At 45.1% G+C, this 21,587-nt stretch overlaps 1 protein-coding gene across 8 annotated transcripts in view; it reads right to left on the reverse strand.

The window, feature by feature from the left end:
• LOC119960740 (collagen alpha-3(VI) chain-like) overlaps positions 1-21,587 on the reverse strand; it is a 314,544-nt gene that overhangs the window by 84,589 nt on the left and 208,368 nt on the right. For all 8 annotated transcript variants that reach the window (XM_038788388.1, XM_038788372.1, XM_038788380.1 and 5 more), the window contains 11 exons: positions 19,564-19,642; positions 11,881-12,029; positions 11,699-11,791; positions 8,842-8,895; positions 6,385-6,456; positions 6,257-6,283; positions 4,928-4,972; positions 4,773-4,826; positions 3,429-3,491; positions 669-734; positions 426-479 (listed from right to left, as the gene is read on the reverse strand). In XM_038788388.1, coding sequence (XP_038644316.1) covers positions 426-479; positions 669-734; positions 3,429-3,491; positions 4,773-4,826; positions 4,928-4,972; positions 6,257-6,283; positions 6,385-6,456; positions 8,842-8,895; positions 11,699-11,791; positions 11,881-12,029; positions 19,564-19,642 — 756 coding nt within the window. The remainder of the gene's footprint in view (positions 1-425; positions 480-668; positions 735-3,428; positions 3,492-4,772; positions 4,827-4,927; positions 4,973-6,256; positions 6,284-6,384; positions 6,457-8,841; positions 8,896-11,698; positions 11,792-11,880; positions 12,030-19,563; positions 19,643-21,587) is intronic.

Consider the following 21,587-nt stretch of genomic DNA (forward strand, 5'->3'; position numbering starts at 1 on the left):
AAAAACCAGCACGGTTCTGTGGCAGGTAGGCTATGTATCGCACTCACCTCAAAGTCACAAGTGAAGTGAGGCACAACCTGTCCATGCAATTCTTTTCAGATAGGTTTCAGACTGACGTCATTTTCCACTGGAAAGAGTGGAAGGTGGCATTATTCCGAACAGCTGTCTTAATGAGCATTCATCAAATGGTAATGTATGAAAATGGCGTTCACGCCACTAGGCAACGGGATGTCCGACTGACCATTTATACACCATAAGGAGAACTGCAAACTGATATTATGTCAGTGGGTCTGACTGTTTGGCTACTGCTATATTCTCTGCTTCCACCTGCCACAAAACCCACAAGTTGGGAAAATTCCACCCAGTGACTTTGTCAGGAAACTAGAGTCTAAAACAGTTTTGTGGGCGCCAAAAGGCTTACTTACCCGATGTCCAGCTTGTCCAGCTGATCCTGAGCGACCACTGTCACCAGAATCTCCCTAAATCAAAATGAAGTTACAGAGATAGCAGTGAATTTACATTTGTCTGAATATTCAAAATACAGAACTATGGTTGATTGCATACATTAGATTACTTAATTGGTAATATTTAAATATATTGCAATTATGCCTAAATTGAACGGCCATTTCTTATAAGAAACCTATTTGTTTAGATAATATATACATTACCACCAAACCCATGTCACCCCTTTGTCCTTTGGCTCCTTCCTGATTATTCATAAGTCCTGGTTCACCCTGTAAGATCACAGAAAATTATCTAAAAATATGTAAAATTACCTGGAATCTTATTTTTAAGTTATCAGAGATATAATATATCACTGTCACATCAGGTTAACAGTAGACAAACACATAATAACTTACTTAATTATCTGTCTAGTCTCACAAGATACATTCACCTTTTCATTTTAAATAAATATGTTTAAATAGCAAACAGGGGAATGTCATCCACATGCATTAATATTCACTAATATTGCTCATTTCTAGTTTTGTATTGTATATTTGCAACGCACAACAGGAACAGAATGTTATTACAACAAATCTTTCCTCATTTAGCATCCCTTAACTAGGAACTTGGGAACATCAGACTTAAGAGCAGGAAAAGACCCCTGAATTTCAAAAATCTAATTCTGCTTTGAATATGTTCAATGACAAAATCCCCAGTGGAACACAATTCCATGGACTAATGATCCCCTGGGAGAAATAAATCATGCTCATCTCCATCACAGAAGAGAGACCTCATTATTGAACTGTGTACGCTAGTTCTAGTGTGCCAGACAAGTTGGGGTGGGGGTTCCGATGGGGGACAAAGATTTGCGTTGAGCAGGGGGGGTGCACTCCCATGGACTTTGGGGGCACCTACATTACATACTTATCCCCTTGACCCACCATGTAGTGCCCCACGTCAGGGGCACGTTTGAAAATGCACCAAACCCCGCTAAAGTGAATCCCAGCTGAGAGGCCTGGAGCATCACAGGGGCCTGGAGAATTGGGCTTCCAGCCCATTAATCGGATGCAAATATATGCAAATAACCAATCTGCAACCTCCTGCCGGCACGGAGCATGTAGCTCGCTGCCGCCACTGATCGGGGACCAGAGCATCAGATTTCTTTTAGCCCATTGGGAACCCCACTAGCAGCGTGTGTGGCGGAGAATCCACCCCTATATCATTTTTCAAATGTGACGTCCAAAACTGTACACAATATCCCAGATATTGCAGCAAGGCCTTGTATAGTTGCAGTAAAACCTGCCCATTTTAATATTCTGGTCCCCTTGTAATAATTGGCATCATTCCATCTGTCATCCTAATCACTTGCATACTTTATTGTGAGAATAGCCAAAATGTACCTCATATCGAGGAAAACGCATGACATAATTACCCCCTGGCCCATCAGTGACCGGGCATGTTTCCTAACATGAATATCATTTGAATTCATTATTATATCATTATTAAGCCTCTCTGCCTGAACCATTCCCCCTCATCCCCAGAAAAACCATCTACGTCACAGGCAGAACAGCAGAAAAGCCTATAGTCTCCTAAGGCGTATACCTGCCGAGCAGACCTCTGGGGGGGTTATTCAGATGAATGAATTGCTCAGTGTAGGGAGTGGGTCATCCTGGATGGGAGCAGTGAAGACGTCCTATGCTCTGGGGCAACCTTTAAAATGGTGCCCCAATTATAAACTGTGTAAATTGCTGTTGGGATTTGTGAATCAGCGGTTACCCCTCCAGTGACATTATAGGATCCACCCATTGATGCTTTTGTTTCTAAGTGTTGGACTATACGGCAGAGAAAGTCACTGTTCCTGTCGGCGATATTAACACCCCTTTTCTCAGTCATTATCAGCCTTTGCCAATTTTTGGGAAAATCTTGTCCAGAGTTAGATCACATATCGGTCATCATCTCATTGAAAGGTAGAACAGACTCAAGGATCTAAATGACCAACTTCTGCTGAATGACATTAATAACATTATTAACAAACTCCTATGTTGATAACCTACTTCTATAAGAGAAGCTCTGCAGATTTAAATGAAACTCCATTACAGTCAATACTGCAATTTCTTAACTTAGATGCCACAAATTTGTATCAATTACTTCTGACTCTAAGAACAAAGATAGCACGAGCGAGATCCTCTGGCCACGCTGCGTCAGAAAAGCAGATCGCCACGGCACAGGGTGGCCGTTGAAAGCTGGCAGGCCCCGCTCCTGGCATCTACCCGGCTCACAATGCCCCGTAAGATTCAAAACTATCTTGCGAGACGTTGCGAGGTGAATCCTACCTGCAATGCGCGGAATCATTTTTTTGGCAAATCTGCATTTCAGAGTGAAACTGTGAGGCTCACTCTAATGTGCAGATTCCCAAGGTACCTGAGGCTTTGGGATTCAACCTCTTCACCTCAGAGACGTTTGGTACTGGTCCCCACAAATGGGGACCAGGTGAAATGGCAATCATGGGGGTCTCTAAGGAGATGGGGCTCCCAGCTGCAGGTCCTTTGGGAAGGGTGGTGCCCTGGAACTGCTGGTGTCACTGGCATGTTGGCAGTGCCACCTGGCTTACAGCCTGGTGGTGCCCAGGTGGCACTGCTAGCTGGCATGGCTATTGCCAGAGTGTCAGCTTGGCAATGCCAAGATGCCAAGCTGACTTTTTTTCTGCGCACGCGATCGGGCCAGGGTTTCCTGCCGTGGGTGTTGGGGGGTGCCAACCACACTTGCTGGGGGTATTTGTTCCCTTTTGGTGAGATCGCGTCTAACATGAGTGCATTTCAATTTGACTGAATACAAGTATGAGAACATTGCTTTGGGTTTCAAATAAATTTGTCTTGCTTTAAATTTATAATTCCAATTGTCTTGCTAAGATTATTTAATTCCACAATAATTTTGTTAAAATAATACAGATAGAAAAATGTTTTTGAAACATTTAAGTAACTTACTGGATCTCCTCGATAACCAAGATCACCTCTTTCTCCTTTCCCACCTTTACCTCCTTTTGGTCCCTATAGAGAAAAATGGACTCCATGGTTTACTGCGCAATCAGTTTCCTCTTTTATCCACTCATCACTAACAATTCCCATGCATATAAATCTCTACCTACGCTTATTAGCTCTGTCATTATGTATTTATATTCATCATTGTTTGGATCAGTTGCTTCTACTGTTTTTAGCCCGTCTCTTTTTTCTATGAATTTGAAACAGAGAGGCATTAAGATATTTGTAATGGTGCTCTGCCCAGGGGCAGATCCACTGCTCACTCTTACATGCTTCAAAGTCCTGCAATTTCCTCTTCAGGTGTTCAACAAGAAGGAGAATTAATATATCAGCTGATGATGGACGGTACATTAATTAATTTTACATAATAATCGTCAGGAGTTTTCCTTGCCCCTGTTTGACCTGAAGCCATGATACTTCATATGGTCCAGAGTCGATGTTGAAGACTCCCAGTGCAAATCCCTCCTGACTGTATAACCACTGTGCCAGCGCTTTTGCTTGTTATGTCCTGTCCCACCAGCAGGACAGGTGATGGTGGTGGCTGGGGTATTATCTGCAAGGCTTGACTAGTCTGCGAGACAGCTCTCCCAATTTTGGCACAAGCCCCCAGATGCTATTAAGGTGGACTTTGCAGGGTCACCAGGGCTAGGTTTATGTCGATCCTGGGTAGTCAGTCTGGTTTCTTTCCTTTTTATTGTATGGGTTTGATACAACTGAGTAGCTTGCTAGGACATTTCAGAGTCAACCACATTGATATGGATCTGGAGTCACAAGAAGGCCAGACCAGGTAAGGGTAGCAGATTTCCTTCCCTAAAGGACATTAGTGGACCAGCTGTTTTTTTTTTTAACAACAATCGAAAATATGGTCAAGGTCATCATCAGACTTTTAATTCGAGATATATATTGGATTCAATTTCCATCATCTGCTGTGATTCAAACCCAGGTTCCCAGAGTATTACCCTGGGTCTCTGGATCATCAGTGCAGTGACAATACCACTACACCACTGTCTCCCTATATAGACAGACATATGCAGAAGTTGAAATAAAGACAAGTAGAGTGATTCTGACAATGAGTTTTAAAGATAAATGAATAGATAAATTATCTCAAATGTAGCTTTCGTAATTCTGTGCATTTTCATTTAAATGTTGATTAGTGTCACAGAGATATGTAACCAATAGTAGAAAGAAAAATAATTTTGAAGTTCAGTATCAATAACACTTTCTGTTGTATTGTTATCATCTTAACACTGCTTCAAAGGTTTCACTTCATAGAAATATTAGCAGACTTACCCACTCTCCTGGGTTGCCTTTATTTCCTGATGGCCCTGCTACTCCATTTGCCCCCTAATAATACATGAGAAGTTTGGTGTCACATTAATAGTACAGGCAAACATGAAGTTAAAGGGGTGCAGTGACTTTGTGATCAAATCACATTAGTTATATACCTGCTCTCCATCTATTCCATCAAGACCAATTTCTCCGATTTGGCCCTAGGAAAAGAAAAGGCAGGAGATCATAAAAAAGCAAAACAGGAAAAGACCATTATGCTCAACAAGCCTATCGGTTTTTGATAGATCAAGATTACCTAGGTTTCATTTCAATTAGTTTTTTTTTTCAGAAAACATATTTGGTTGCTTCTTGAACCAACTATACAATTTGCTTTGATAGATCATAACATAAGAAACAGTGATAGGAGCAGCTATACAACCCTTCAACCATTCTGTACCATGAAATAAGATCATGCTGATCCTCTATGTCAACACACCTTGCTGCACGGCCCACATTGGTTTTCTGTGCCCTAACGGCTTTGATTTAAAATGTAAATCTTCATAGTTAAGTCCCTTCATGATATGGCCCCCTCCTCATCCCTTTAAACCTTTCCAACTGCACCCTGCCCAAACCAAAACAGCCAACTTGGATCTTGTGTAGCCTCCCTCTCCTGCCAATGTTTCCACAGCTATTAGTGACTGGATATTCAGCTGCTTGACTTTATGCTCTACAATTCCTTCCCTAAACACTTAGCCTCTCCACTACTTATATATATTCCAACTCTTGAACCGAGCTCCTAATATCTCTTCCTTTAGCTTGCTGTCAATTAGGTTGATCACAACACTGTGAAATATCTGAGGATGTTTTTCTAATCTAAATGAACAATGTAAATGCAGCTTATTGTTTCTCGAAATTATATATCAACTAATTTAGCAAAGTGCACTCAGGTGCAAAATCTGGAATTTGGTCACTTAGCATAATAATTTGCAACAGTTATCCCATTAATATCCTTTCCCCAGAAGACAGAGAAACGTTAAATTCATTGTGTACACTATGGACTGAATTTAATGCAGGCCCGCCCCTACTTCCAGCCCCAAGAGCAGGCTGGAAGGCCTGCTCACTTGGCTGGAAATAAACCAGGTGGAGAGCCATCACCTTCCCAACTCTCCCTGATCAATCAGAGATGAGGGGGTGAGGGGGGGGGGGGGGGGGGGGCTGATCGGTCCTTTGATTGGTCAGCAACTCCTGGAGACAGGACCTTTGTTCTGAAGGCCTAGGAAGATAGCAGGCATCGAGTGGCTTATTAAGATTGAATCTCATCAGGGCTCCCAGAAGTGGCTGTGCTGTCACCGGCTGTCCTGCTGATGGTTGGCACACGATTCTGTGAGGGACATCCATGGCTTTTTGATAGGCCTTGTATGTTGTGAGTTAAGCAGTTATGACTGCTTTGCTAAGGTGGACAATGTAATGTCTTCATATTTCTTATTGAATAGTAGAGTACATACCTTTTCTCCTGGATATCCACGACTACCCTGTAAATATATTATAAATATATATTAGTCACGTGTAATTTTCATATTTAAAATTTTTTTTGATAACATTTAATTTAGTTAGAATGTTTCTCACTCCTTACCTTAATTCCACTTTGTCCTCGACACCCTTGGAACCCTTGAGTTCCATTAACACCTGGTGGACCTCTATCACCCTATCAGAAGCAAAAAGAATAAAATAATTCAAGTCTTTCAGTATTACCAGCCCATATATTCTGTGGGGAAGTGGGGAGGAAACAGAGCCAGGAATCCCTAAATGCTGAACATAATAGGGCCTCATTTAAATATGTTGTTACAGATTTCCAGCTAGCATCTGGCTTGATTGAAAAGGTATCAGGCAAGAAGACTCATGAAACAATGTTGCAGCCAGGAAGCAGAGGAAGAAGAAATTATGGAGGCGGTCCAACGGCCACGCTGCGCCCAGAAAGTAGCTCCCCGAATTTACTCGGTTCGCAATGCCTCGCGAGATCCAACGCGATCTCGTGATGTTGGGTGGGAGCACTTTTTGGAAAATCTGCATATTAGAGGGAGATAGCTCGTCTCACTTTAATGTGCAGAATCCCAAAGTATCTGAAACTTTGGGATTCTTCCCCTTCGCCTCGGAGACATTCGGCGAGCGATGTTTGGTACTTGTCTCCACAAACAAGGACCAGATGGAATGGCACTTGTGGGGTCACCCAGGGGATCGGAATCCCCCAATTGTATGTCCTTTGGGCAAGGTTGTACCATGGTACTGCAAGTGCACCTGGCACTGTCAAGGTGTCCAGGTGACATTGCCAGGATGGCATTTTTTGCACATGTGTGATTGGGCTGGAGGTGTCCTGCGTGGATGTTGGGGGAGCGGTGTGGGGGGTGGCTGTGGACCCTCCCACAGTGTGTTTTGGCCGGAGGGGAGGAGTCGGGGGTCGCTTCGGGAGCCTCGGAGATTAGGACGGCATTTCTCGCTACACTGGGGTGTTCAGGTGAGTGGAGCACCTCAGTGTGCAAAACGGGGCTGTGTGGGGCCTCGGCCAAGCATTCCCCGCTGAGGCCCCTTATACAATGCGAGTCGAACACGCGGCTAAACGTGCTCGCTATGGGACTTTGTTCCCAATTAGTTGAATCGTGCCACATGTGTAGAGACGCGGTTGTGTTTTGGTTGCCATTCAATCAGCTATGATTGAATAGCGGAGCAGACTCGATGGGCCGAGTGGCCTAATACTGCTACTATATCTTATGGTCTTATGGATTTGGGTTGGTGGGGTCGGGGGGGGGGGGGGGGGGGGGCGGGGGTGCGGCATGGTGAGTCTGAGGGACTAAGGGAGAGCACTCCTGCTCCTCTTGGCCAAAAGCTGTGCAAGAAAGGCATTTATACATTGGATTCAGCTGCCTGGTGTCCTGCATCTTGGAAAACTGCAACTGTTAAATATAAAAGCCACTAACATTTCAGGCATGCAGTCTCCTTAATATGAATAAATATGTGGGGCGAAATTCTCCGATCCCCAGCAGGGTCGGAGAATTGCCTGGGGGCGCCTAAAATCCCGCCCCTGCCGTGGCAGAGATTCTCCGCCACCCGGGAAGTGGCGGCGGCGGAATCTCGCCACTCCGATCGGAGAGGCCCCTGCGGTGATTCTCCGGCCCGGATGGGCCGAAGTCCCGCCGCTGGGAGGCCTCTCCCGCCGCCGAGGTTTAAACCACCTCTGGAATGGCGGGCTCAGTGGCGCAAGCAGGCCCCCGGGGTCCTGGGGGGGCGGGGGGGGCGATCGAACCCCGGGGGGTGCCCCCACGGTGGCCTGGCCCGCGATCGGGGCCCCCCGCTCAGACTCCGGGCCAGTGCCCTGGCTGCACTATGTTCTTCCGCGTCCGCCACGGCCTCCGCCATGGTGGAAGCAGAAGAGAACCCCACATCGCGCATGCGCCGACCGGCGAAAGCCTTTCGGCCAGCCCCGCTGCCGGGGGCGCCGGTTTTTTGCGCCAGTCTTCTGGTGCTAACCGCTCCGGCGTGGGGCTGGCCCCCAAAGGTGGGGAGAATTCCCCACCTTTGGGGAGGCGCGACCCCTGAGTGGTTGGCGCCACTTCCCTACTCCGGGACCCTCCGTCACGCCGGTAGGGGAGAATGCCGCCCGTGGTATGCAACTTGAAAGATCACGAGGAACATTAGCCTTATTGAAGGGGAAGGTCTCTGACTTGGTCTGTAGCTTGTGTCAGTTAGCAGGCCTCAGAGAGATACTTCGGTTAGTCCTGGATCAAGACGTGATGATCAGCTAGCTTTCCTGCTCCGAATTGCTGGCCGGTTATCTCAAAGGAATGTATATATATATTTAAAAGATCATATTTGACAATAATACTCCTGTGAGACAGGAGGACAACCAGTGCCCTTTGAGGTGGAATGGAATGAAAATTACGGTGCGGTGAAGGAAATTACCTCAATGATTTATATGAAAAACAGCATAAAGCACAAGCTTGCATTTGAGTCATCAGATGTTAGAAGATGATTGTTCTTTAAAATAATAAGGGTTTATTTACCATGAAGTATTATAATATGCAATAATTTTACTTACTGGTCCACCTTCATCACCTGGATGACCAATGATTCCTAGAGGTCCTGTTAAACCCTGGAAGAACAAAATTTCATGATGAGGAATGAATCACTATCCTGACACAAACATCGATCATGTCTAATTATTTCATGGTTATGACTTACAGGGGCATATTTTCAACCTGCTCTCTGGGGATTAACCTGGTATTAGAGATCACCTGCCCATTACACAAACTGCCTGATATTCCTTTCCTTTGATTCCAGTAGAAATTCAAAATGCATTTGTTTCTATAACAAGCCTCACTATCAGCATCCTGGTGTTACTATTGCTCAGAAACTGAATTGGACTAGCCATATAAATACTGTGGCTACAAGTGCAGGTCAGAGGCTAGGAATCCTGTGGTGAATAACTCAACCCCTTAAACATTCACGCCCTCCACTACTTACAACCAGTAGCAGCCATGTACCATCTACGAGATACACTGCAAGAACTCATCAAGGCTCCTTAGACAACACCTTCCAATCCCATGGCCATTGCCTTCTGGAAGGACAAGAGCAACAGATATATGGGAACACCAACACCAGGAGGTTCCCCTCCAAGTCACACACCATGCTGACTTGGAAATATATCACTGTTCCTTCACTGTCACTGGGTCAAATTCCTGGAACTCCCTCCTGAACAGCACTGTGGTGTCCTTACACCAGATCGACAGAATTTCAAGAAGGCAGCTCACCACCATCATGGGCAATTAGGGATGGACATGAATGCCGGCCCAGCAACACTCACATGCCTTGAATGATCTTTACAAAGCAGCCGATCCACGGTGCCAGTTTTATCCCAGATCATCAAGGTGAGAATTCATGCAGTTGTGTTGGTGGAAAAGAAGTGTGCAATACAATGCAGCAAAGTGTTCTTGCCAATGGTGAATTCCTACTCCAAAACCAACCATCAGAGGAGATGCATCACCAAACAGGTCTGCTTCCTTTACCTCTTATACAGTCTAGCTGCTTTTCAAATCCATGCTTGGTGAGATCTAACCACTTGTTGACTGATCTCTTCTACTGTTTGCTGTCTGACAATGGGCCTTGATATTATAATTCATTTCTCAATAATAAAATTAACTGGTCAGGTTGTTCTAGGTATCTTGAGTCAGAAAATAAGTCTTTTTATGCCCTTAAACAATGGTATCAGGATCATTCCGAGCAAACCTGATTAGTCACACTGCTGGATAAGTAACTACCGAGGATGCTGTCATAGGGGCAGCACGGTGGCGCAGTGGGTTACCCCTGCAGCCTCACGGCACCGAGGTCCCAGGTTCGCTCCCGGCTCTGGGTCACTGTCCGTGTGGAGTTTGCACATTCTCTCCGTGTCTGTGTGGGTTTCGCCCCCACAACCCAAAGATGTGCAGGGTAGATGGATTGGCCACGCTAAATTGCTTCTTAATTGGAATAAATGAATTGGGTACTGTAAAAAAAAATTTTTTTAAAGGATGCTGACATGGGAACTGTCCTTTCTAATCAAACTCAGCATTGTTTTTAAAAATTTTTTATTGCTTTCTGCTTTCTTATGATAATTTTATCATACTTGACCTATCCATGTTGATACTGATAGAAATAAGACAAGTGATTGGATCCCAATTTCAAATAGGAACACAAATAGATTACTTGGATTATGTATGGTGTACAGATGGAAACAGGCCATTTGGCCCAACCAGTCCATTCTGGTGTTTATGCTCGACTTGATCCTCCTCCCATCTTTTCTCATCTTAACCTGTCATTGTAACCCTGGATTCCCTTCTGCCTCACATGCTAGTTTCACCTTAAATTTATCAATACTATTCAATTGAACCACCCCTGTGGCAGCATTGTCTCTGCCACATCCTCTGGATTCAATAGGAAATTTATTGCACAAACACTAGTGTCCTTCCTGAAGCTAGCTCCACAAGTGCTTGGAAAAACTCATGCAAAATCATCTTTGATGGATGGGACACAGTCTGGATGGCTGAAAATTATCTCTTCCACGAGGTCCTGGCTCCTTCACTTTTAAACGTTCAAGGGGAGGACAAAGAAAATGCTTCAAAGTTCTTCTTGAAGAATGACAATATTGACATTTATGACTGGTACTGGTCCCCACAAACGGGGACCAGATGAAATGGCACTCGTGGGGGTCTCTAAGGAGATGGGGCTCCCAGCTGCATGTCCTTTGGGAAGGGTGGTGCCCTGGAACTGCTGGTGCCACTGGCACGTTGGCAATGCCACCTGGCTTCCAGGCTCTCAGTAGAGGAGCTTTCCACCAATCATTTCGAATGGATGCAACCTGTCCGTCAAAGTACATCATGCTTTGTGAAGAAGCCCCATGTGAACTAAACATCTGTGTGTTGTGAATTGGCCTGCTCAGTCACATGAAGACCCATGACAGAAGCTCATGACCCGAGTAGACGCCATTCTCAAATTGGGGGACATGCCGATGATGTGGTAGTGAGTTCCACATTCTTATCACACTTTGGGTGAACATTATTCTGAATTTGAATGGGATTTCTTGGGGCTATGTTATATTGATGGCCTCTATTTATGCTCTCCCTTGTCTCTGTGTTCTGGCTATCAAACTTTCCCTACGTTTAGCCTTCTCTTTTCAAGACAGAAGGAGACCCAACCTGTCATTCTGTTCCTGATATGTATATCAGCACATTCCTGCTATTAGCTTCTCTATACTCTCTCTAGTGCCTCTACATCCTTTGCATAACATGGTGACCAGAACAGCACACAATGCACAATTGTAATTTAACAACGATTTAGTTCCAGTTTAACGTAATTTTGCTGCTTTTTGATTCCATAGAAAACGAGATGACAAACTCCATGTAGCGAATGATAAAACTTACCTTCTGTCCACGTGGACCCTGAGGACCTTTGTCACCTGCTTGCCCAGCACACTTACATGGAACATCACAGCACACCCTTTCTGCAATGTTGTCCTGTCAAGATATGAGTTTTAGCATTTAATTTGAAAATTGCAAAAGCGCTTTGAAAAAAAGGATATTCAGAACTAAAAATTTGATCTTACAAGTTCTTCTGCTAGTTCATATTCTAAATCCAGCTGATTAATTGAAAGAGGTCTCCTGTATCTATATCCTCGTCCAAATTCCAATAATGAAACATCTTCATGGCCAGTTAGTTTTTCCAAAGACACAATGATCAGTGCATGTACACTACCTGTTAGATGTAGAGAAGAACAGGAACAAAAGGGCATTAAAAAAAATTAAACAAAGTAACCGTACATGCTTACACCTCGGGCAAGAACATCCGCTTAAGCTACAGGTGAAGTGATTTTCTGGTCAGTAAAATTTAATTAAAACTTTACTAACTTTTTAAAATTCAAACTACCCAAATATGTTTTTTCCCAATTAAGGGGCAATTTAGCGTGACCAATCCACCTAACCTGCACATCTTTGGGTTGTGGGAGTGAGACCCATGCAGACACGGGGAGAATGTGCAAACTCCACACGGACAATGACCGGGGCTGGGATCGAACCCTGGTCTTCGGCACCATGAGGCAGCAGTGCTAACCACTGTGCCACCGTGCTGCGAAAATTACATTTTTATTTAATTTCTTCCAAAATTTCCAGACAGCTGTAGCACACCCATATTTCTGGATGTCTCTAAATGGCCACAGGACATCATGAAAAAGTGTAAAAAGACAGATGTCCACATTGGTACTAATGACATAGACAGAAAGAAAGAAGAGGTCCTGCAAAGACAACAATTCAGGGAGTTCGATCAGGAGCTAAAATGCAGGACCTCAAGGGTAGTAATTTCAGGATTACTCCCCGTGCCACGTGTTAGTGAGGCTTGGAACAGGGAGATAGTACAGTTGAACACGTGGCTTAAGAGCTGTGGTCGAGGGAGGGCTTTAGATATATGGATTACTGGGATGTGTTCTGGGGAATGTGGGGCCTGTACATGAAGGACGGGTTGCACCTGAATGGAGGGGCACCAATATCCTGAACATGAGGTTTGGTAGTGCTGTTCTGGAGTGTTTCAACTAGTGTGGAAAGGGGGTGGGAACCGGAACAGCGGGCCAGTAAGTGTAGAAACTGGGGAAAAAAGTGAGACTGAGATAAACACAGTGCACAGTGAGAGCAGAGAGAGCGAAGCCACAGGGCTCAGCGGGCCTGTAGGTCTGGAGTGCGTTAGCTTTAAAGCAAAAAGTATAACAGGTAAGACAGATGAACTGGAGCCGAAATAACTGCATGGAACTATGATGTAATTGCAAATATGGAGATATGGTTAAAGGAGGGACAGGACTGGCAGCTTAACATTCCAGGATATCGTTGTTTTAGACAGGACAGAAGGGCAAACAAAAGAGGTGGGGGAGTTGTATTCTGATTAGGGAGCAGATCACAGCTGTGTTGAGGGAGGACACATTGGAGGGATCTTGCAGTGAGGCATTATTTGTGTAGCTCAGGAATACAAAAGGTGGAATCACAATGTTGGGAGTGTCCTCTGGACTTCCCTGCAGGAGACAGAGGAGGAGTTTTGTAGTCAGATACTGAAAAGGTGAAAAAACAGGGGGCAGAATTCTCTGATTATAGGGCTAAGTGTTGACGCCGTCGTCAACGCTGGAGCGTTTTACGACGGCGTCACCTGGCCCCTAGGAGCTGCGGTCCTGCGGCGCACAGGAGACCAGCAGGGCACTGGAACGCTTCACGCAGCTCCAGCTGCCAATACGGGCGTATGCACGACCGGCGCAAGTCCACGCATGCGCTTGGATTGCCTTCTCCGTGCCGGCCCCTGGGCAACATGGCAAAGCCCTACAGCGGCCTGCTGCGGAGGAACATTGGCCCAACAGGGGATTAGCCCGCTCGCAGATCGTGGAGGCCCCCCCGCAGTTGGGTTCCTCCTCCCCCACACCATCGCGGCCCCCACAGCATGAACGGCAAGATCCTGCCGGGTAGGGCACTCGGCCCATCGAGTGCGGAGAATCACCGGGTGGGAGCCGCGTTGAGTGGCCTCCGGCCAGCGCCGCGCCAGCGCCATTGTCGCCGATTCTCCGGTCACCCGCGCCCCCAGTGATTCTCCGACCTGGCGCGGGGTCGGAGAATCTCACCTAGGGTAGCTGTGAAGGGGGACTTTAACTTCCCCCATATTGACTGGGAATCCCTTACAGCCAGGGGTTCGGATGGAGAGCAATTTGTTAGATGTGTCCAGGAGGGCTATTCGATACAGTATGTTGAGAATCCAACCAGGGAGGGCCCATACTAGACTTGGTATTGAAAAATGAGCGAGGCCAGGTGATTGACATTTCAGTGGGGGAGCATTTTGGGCATCGCAACCACAATTCCATAACATTTTGAGCAGTCATGGATAAAGACAAAAGTGACCCATGGGTGAGGTGCTTAATTGGGTGAGGGCCAATTAGATCCAAATTAAACAGAAACTGGGGAATGTGAATTGGGAACGGCTACTTGGGGGCAGATCCAAATCTGACATCTGGGAGGCTTTTAAAGGCCATTTGATTTAAGTGCAGGACAGGCATGTCCCCTCAAAAATGAAAGATAGAAATGGCAGAATTCGACAACCATGGACGACAAGGGAAATTGTAAGCTTAGTCAAAAGGAAAAAGAAAGCATATGATAAGTCTCGGCATCTAAAAACTGACAAAACCCTTGAGGAGTACAGCGAAAGTAGGAATGAACTTAAACGTGGAATTGGGAGGGCTAAAAGGGGGCATGAAATGTCTTTAGCAAACAGCTTCAAGGAGAATCCTAAGGCTTTTTATGCATATATTAGGAGCACGAGGGTAGCAAGAGAAAGAGTAGGCTCGCTCAAGGACAATGGAGGGAAATCATACATGGAGCCACAGGAAGTGAGTGAAATGCTTAATGAGTACTTTGTATCGGTAGTCACCAGGGAGAAGGACGTGACGGATTTTGAGGTCTGGGATAGGTGTGTGAAAGCTCTTGAGAATGTCAATATATCAAAGGAGGAAATGTTGTGTATCCTAAATTGCATTAAGGTAGACATGTCCCCAGGGTCGGATGGGATATCTACCAAGTTACTATGGAGGCAAATGGGAGAAATATCTGGGGCCTTAACAGGTATCTTCACATCTTCTTTTAACACAGGCAAGGTTCCAGAGGACTGGAGAATAACTAATGCAGTTTCTTTGTTTAAAAAAGGAAGCAGGGAGAATCCAGCAAATTATAGGCTGATGAGCCTGACATCAGTGGTGGGGAAACTTTTGGAAAAGATACTGAGGGACAGGATATATGCACATTTGGAGGAACATGGACTAGTTAGTGACAGGCAGAATGCTTTTGTATGGTGAGCACAGTAAGAAGTCTTACAACACCATGTTAAAGTCCAACAGGTTTGTTTCAAACACGAGCTTTCGGAGCGCAGCTCCTTCCTCAGGTGAATGGAGAGGTATGTTCCAGAAACATTTATATAGACAAAGTCAGAGATGCCAGACAAATATGCCAGTTTCTGGAACATACCTCTCCATTCACCTGAGGAAGGAGCAGTGCTCCGAAAGCTTGTGTTTGAAATAAACCTGTTGGACTTTAACCTGGTGTTGTAAGACTTCTTACTGTGCTCACCCCAGTCCAACGCCGGCAACTCCACATCATTTGTATAGTGAAGTTCATGTGTCACCAAATTAATTGAGTTTTTGAAGAGGTGACAAAGAAAATTGATGAGGGAAGGGTTGTGGATGTAATTTATTTGGACTTCAGTAAGACGCTTGACAAGATCCCACATGGCAGACTGGTACAAAAACTAAAATCACATGGGATTTAGGTTGGGCTGGCTAGATAGATACAGAACTTGCTTGGTTATAGAAGGCGTAGAGTAGCGATGGAAGGGTGTTTTTCTGAATGGAGATCTGTAGCTGGATCAGAAATTGGCTAGCTGATAGAAGACAAAGGGTGGTGGTTGATGGGAAATGTTTCAGACTGGTGTCCAGTTACTAGTGGTGTACCACAAGAATCTGTTTTGGGGCCACTGCTGTTTGTCATTTTTATAAATGACCTGGAGGAGGGCGTAGAAGGATGGGTGAGTAGATTTGCAGATGACACTAAAGTCGGTGGAGTTGTGGACAGTGCAGAAGGATGTTACAAGTTACAAAGGGACATAGATAAGCTGCAGAGCTGGGCTGAGAGGTGGCAAATGGAGTTTAATGCAGAAAAGTGTGAGGTGATTCATTTTGGAAGGAATAACAGGAAGACAGAGTACTGGGCTAATGGTAAGATTCTTGGTAGTGTGGACGAGCAGAGAGATCTTGGTCCCATGTCCATAGATCCCTGAAAGTTCCCACCCAGGTTGAGAGGGTTGTTAAGAAGGCGTACGATGTGTTAGCTTTTATTGGTAGAGGAATTGAGTTTCGGAGCCATGAGGTCATGTTGCAGTTGTACAAAACTCTGGTGCGGCCGGATTTGGAGTATTGCGCCGCATTATGGGAAGGATGTGGAAGCATTGGAAAGGGTACAGAGAAGATTTACAAGGATGTTGCCTGGTATGGAGGGAAGATCTTACGAGGAAAGGCTGAAGGACTTGAGGCTGTTTTCGTTAGAGAGAAGAAGGTTAAGAGGTGACTTAATTGAGGCATACAAGATGATCAGAGGATTAGATAGGGTGGACATTGAGAGCCTTTTTCCTCGGATGGTGATGTCCAGCACGAGGGGACATAGCTTTAAATTGAGGGGAGACAGATATAGGACAGATGTCAGAGGTAGATTCTTTACTCAGAGAGTAGTAAGGGCGTGGAATGCCCTACCTGCAACAGTAGTGGACTCGCCAACACTAAATGCATTCAAATGGTCATTGGATAGGCATATGGACGATAAGGGAATAGTGTAGATGGGCTTTAGAGTGGTTTCACAGGTCGGTGCAATATCGAGGGCCGAAGGGCCTGTACTGTGCTGTAATGTTCTATGTTCTATGTAGTGGTGTTCCTCCGGGATCTGTGCTGGGACCTATGTTGTTTGTAGTATATATAAATGATCTGGAGAAAACTTTAGGCGGTCTGATTAGCAAGTTTGCAGATGACATAAAGATTGGCGGAGTTGCTGATAGTACTGAGGATTGTCAGAGGATACAACAGGATATAGATAGTTTGGAAACGTGGCACAGAAATGGCAGTTGGATTGCAATCCGGACAAATGCAAGGTGATACATTTTGGAGGATCACATCTCGGTATAAATTATACTGTAAATGTAGAACCCTTAGGAACATCAACATACAGAGGGATCTTGGCATTCATAGTTCCTTAAAACTGGCAACCCAGCTGGCCAAGGTGATTAAGAAGGCAAATAGCATTCTGGCCTTCATCAGCTGGGGCATTGAGTGCAGGAGTTGGGAAATCATGTTACAGCTATATAAATAAAAGCCAACTACTGCGGATGCTGGAATCTGAAACGAAAGAGAAAATGTTGGAAAATCTCAGCAAATCTGGCAGCATCTGAGGGAGAGAAAAGAGCTAACGTTTCGAGTCCGATGACTCTTTATCAAAGCTAGAGAAAATGGGAAGTATTTATACTGTGGAGTAAGAATGAAAGATGAGTCATAGCCACAGAAACCCGGGGAAACTGGGTGCTAATGGCCACAGATACCAAGGAGAAAGAGTGTTAATGGCAGTCCCCGAGAGGACAAAAGATGTGAAAGGTCAAACAGCAGGGAAACTAACATCAGAGGGTGAACTGTAGATGTTGGGGGGAGGAGAAGGGGGAAGCAAAGAGGAGAAAGGTGAAGGAAAGGTGGATAAGATTGGGGGGGGGGGGATTTAAATGTATATTAAGAAAGAAAGAAACGGCAAAAGACAGTTAAAATGAAATGAAAACAAATGGGTTGAGGGTCTACAGCTATATAAAACCTTGGTTAGGCCACATTTGGAGTATTGCATGCAGTTCTGGTCACCACATTGAAGGTTTGGAGAGAGTGCAAAGAAGGTTCACGAGGATGTTGCCTGGTCTCGAGGGGAGAGGTTGAATAAACTAGGTTTTATTTCACTGGAAAGATGGAAGCTGAAGGGAGACCTGATATAGGTCCACAAAATTATGAGAGGCATAGATAGCTTGGATAGTCAGAGGCTTTTTCAAAGAGTGGAAGTGTCAATTATAAGGGGGCACTGGTTCAATGTGAGAGGGTGAAAGTATAAGAGAGTTGTGTGGCGTAAGCTTTTCACGCAGAGCGTGATGGGTGCCAGAGGATGTGGTGAAAGCAGGCACATTATAGAACATAGAACATTACAGCGCAGTACAGGCGCTTCGGCCCATGATGTTGCGCCGACCTGTGAAACCCCTCTAAAGCCCATCTACACTATTCCCTTATCATCCATATGTTTATCCAATGACCATTTAAATGCCCTTAATGTTGGCGAGTCCACTACTGTTGCAGGCAGGGCATTCCACGCCCTTACAACTCTCTGAGTAAAGAACCTACCTCTGACATCTGTCCTATCTCTATCTCCCCTCAATTTAAAGCTATGTCCCCTCGTGCTAGACATCACCATCCGAGAAAAAAGGCTCTCACTGTCCACCCTATCTAATCCTCTGATAATCTTGTATGTCTCAATTAAGTCACCTCTTAACCTTCTTCTCTCTAACGAAAACAGCCTTAAGTCCCTCAGCCTTTACTCATAAGATCTTCCCTCCATACCAGGCAACATCCAGGTAAATCTCCTCTGCACCCTTTCCAATGCTTCCACATCCTTCCTATAATGCGGCGACCAGAACTGCACGTAATACTCCAAATGCGGCCGCACCAGATTTTTGTACAGCTGCAACATGACCCCGTGGCTCCGAAACCCAATCCCTCTGCCAATAAAAGCTAACACATGTACACCTTCTGAACAACCCCATCAACCTGGGTGGCAACTTTCAGGGATCTATGTACATGGACACCGAGATCTCTCTGCTCATCCACACTACCAAGAATCTTACCATTAGCCCAGTACTCTGTCTTCCTGTTACTCCTTCCAAAATGAATCACCTCACACTTTTCTGCATTGAACTCCATTTGCCACCTCTCAGCCCAGCTCTGCAGCTTATCTATGTGCTTCTGTAACCTGCAACATCCTTCCGCACTGTCCACAACTCCACCGACTTTAGTGTCATCTGCAAATTTACTCACCCATCCTTCTACGCCCTCCTCCAGGTCATTTATAAAAATGACAAATAGCAGTGGCCCCAAAACAGATCCTTGCGGTACACCACTAGTAACTGAACTCCAGGCTGAACATGTCCCATCAACCACCACCCTCTGTCTTCTCACAGCATGCCAATTTCTGATCCAAACTCCTAAATCACCCTCAATCCCATGCCTCCGTATTTTCTGAAATAGCCTACCATGGGGAACCTTATCAAACGCTTTACTGAAAATTATCAACATTTAAGAGGCATCTGGGTAGGTACATGAATAGGGTGGAATAGAAGGAAATGGACTGAGTAAGGGAAGAATGTTTTTTATACTAAGAGCATCATGATCGACACAGGCTTGGCAGGGCCAAAGGGCCTGCTTGTGTGTCGTATTTTTCTTTGTTCTTTCTTATTCTAGTTGACACCGGCCGGTGATTGTGCAGTCAACAGCCAAAAACAAATACATGCTGCAAAACGCAAGAATATGTTTTCTTTTGATTTAACTAAAGTGAATGAGCGTTGATGGTGTCTAGTTTTGTACCAAACAAAATCTTTAATGGGAGGAAACATGCTAAAATGTGTCACAAAGGTGAACATGTTTGCTTTGATATACCTTCACGCCGTAGCTTTTCAGCCTGTCTTTTTAACTGTGAAAAGTTGTCATCTATGCCATCGGTGAAATGGATAATAACCTTCAAAACAAAAGCAAAAATAAATTGCCATAAATAAGAATTGAACGTTGCTGTGAAAAAAAATCAATTATGAATTTGTCTTAATTTGTATTTCTGTACTGCGCGAAACAGATTTTCAAGGAAGTAATACCCTGAATCACACTAAGCAACCTGTTGACAGAAGCTATCAAGTTCGTATTAGGAAAGATTTCCTCAAAGTGTAAGCTTGTTTTGGTCCACATGACAAGAGATGGCCTCATTGCCTCTCGTGCAGTACTGCACACTGCAAATATGAATGCAGTGATACCTTAAACATTCCAGGGTCAATCAGAATCCCTTGGTCCAAAAAGAAAATGCTGGAAAATCTCAGCATGTCTGGCAGCATCTGTAGGGAAAGAAAAAAGCTAACGTTTCGAGTCCAGATGACCCTTTGATGCTACTGCATCCGCAGTAATTTGCTCTTATCCAGAATCTCTTGGTGCTTCCTAATTATTTCTGAATCCTTTGACAAGAGGAGACTTTGTTAATTGATTAGAGTACCAAGTGACTGATTGCATAGTAGATTAAAATTACTTTTCCGAGAAGAAGAAAGAGATAGAGGTTAACAAAAGCAGTTAGAGTGTGTGCCGGCAACACAGCTGACTGCTGAAAAGCTGCTTTTGGTACATGGCTGAACCATATTAGTCAGTAAGAGCTAAGGGAAAAGTGGTCAGTTGTTTTTGGGCTTATTTGTCTTTTGACACATTGAGTTCCATCTTTATTATTTTTATTCTCTCAAGCATGTAAGGAATTATGGGCTGGATTCTTCGCCGGGATTGGCACTCGTCGCAATGCCTCGACCCACACCCCCGCTACCACTGGGATTGAGGTACACAATGGTAACCAGTGGGAGGATGTAAATGAATCCATTTAGTGGGCCAGACCCCTGTGATTCTCTGGTTCCTTGGGCCAGGAATCACTTGAACGTGGATCATTTCTGCTGTTTATCAGCATAGCCCTGAAGTGGTGGACCTCACAGTGGACCAAGGGGAGTTGTCTCCAAGGTCGATCCAAATCTCCCACAATACAGTACCTGTCCACTGCTTCTCTACCAGACTCCGTGCCCCCCCCCCATCCTAAGGGACTCCGTTAGTAGGCATAACCCCCCCCCCCCCCACCTCCCAGGTCCCCTAACTGAAGGAATACTCACAGGGACACCCTGACTAAAGGCATCCCCTGACCAGAGGGACCCACCCCCAGAAAAGACACCCCTATCTTGAAGCTGGAGAGCAGTCCAGACAGAGGCAGTCAAAATAATTACAGCTGTAACACTGTAATTATGATACACATGAAGGCTCCATGTGTCCATTCCTTGAAGGAGAACAGCTGTGACCTGTGTTTCAAGCCTGCAGATCCATTAGCTTTCAAGTAGTGGGCTGTGGCTGACAGCTTCCACAAATGTGCTGCAGCCTTAATTCATTCACATCTCTTCATGGATCAGTGACTCTCAGTGGTGAAACCCCAATGTTTATAAACATTGACCACATCAGAGAGAGAAAAGTGCATTTCAATCATGTGCTGAAGTGATTGGAATGCACTTAGTGCTTATAATGCACTTACCTCTCTTTGATGTGGTCAATATTTGTAAACACCGTGGCTTCAGAGTCACCATTTATTGTCTAGACTCAGGTCACAGCTATTCTCCTTTGAGAAATGGACATGTGGAGTTTCCAGTTTCTTATTACAGCTGTCATTTATTACCCCTGTGGGGGTCCCTTCAGTTAGGGTGGCTCTGTGGGTGGTCCCTATAGTTAGGAGGTCCCTGGGGAGGACTCTATTACAATGGACTATGGGGGTGGGGGCTGGTCGGGTTACCTGTGCACATGGGGGAAGAGGGGCAAAAGGGCAATACAGGGGTGAGGGCTGCTTTGCGGTGGTGGTGCACGGCAAGGGATACAGAATTTCTTCCCACTTTACACTCCCAGGA

The sequence above is a fragment of the Scyliorhinus canicula genome, chromosome 2, assembly GCF_902713615.1.
Source record: "Scyliorhinus canicula chromosome 2, sScyCan1.1, whole genome shotgun sequence".
NCBI lineage: Eukaryota > Metazoa > Chordata > Chondrichthyes > Carcharhiniformes > Scyliorhinidae > Scyliorhinus > Scyliorhinus canicula.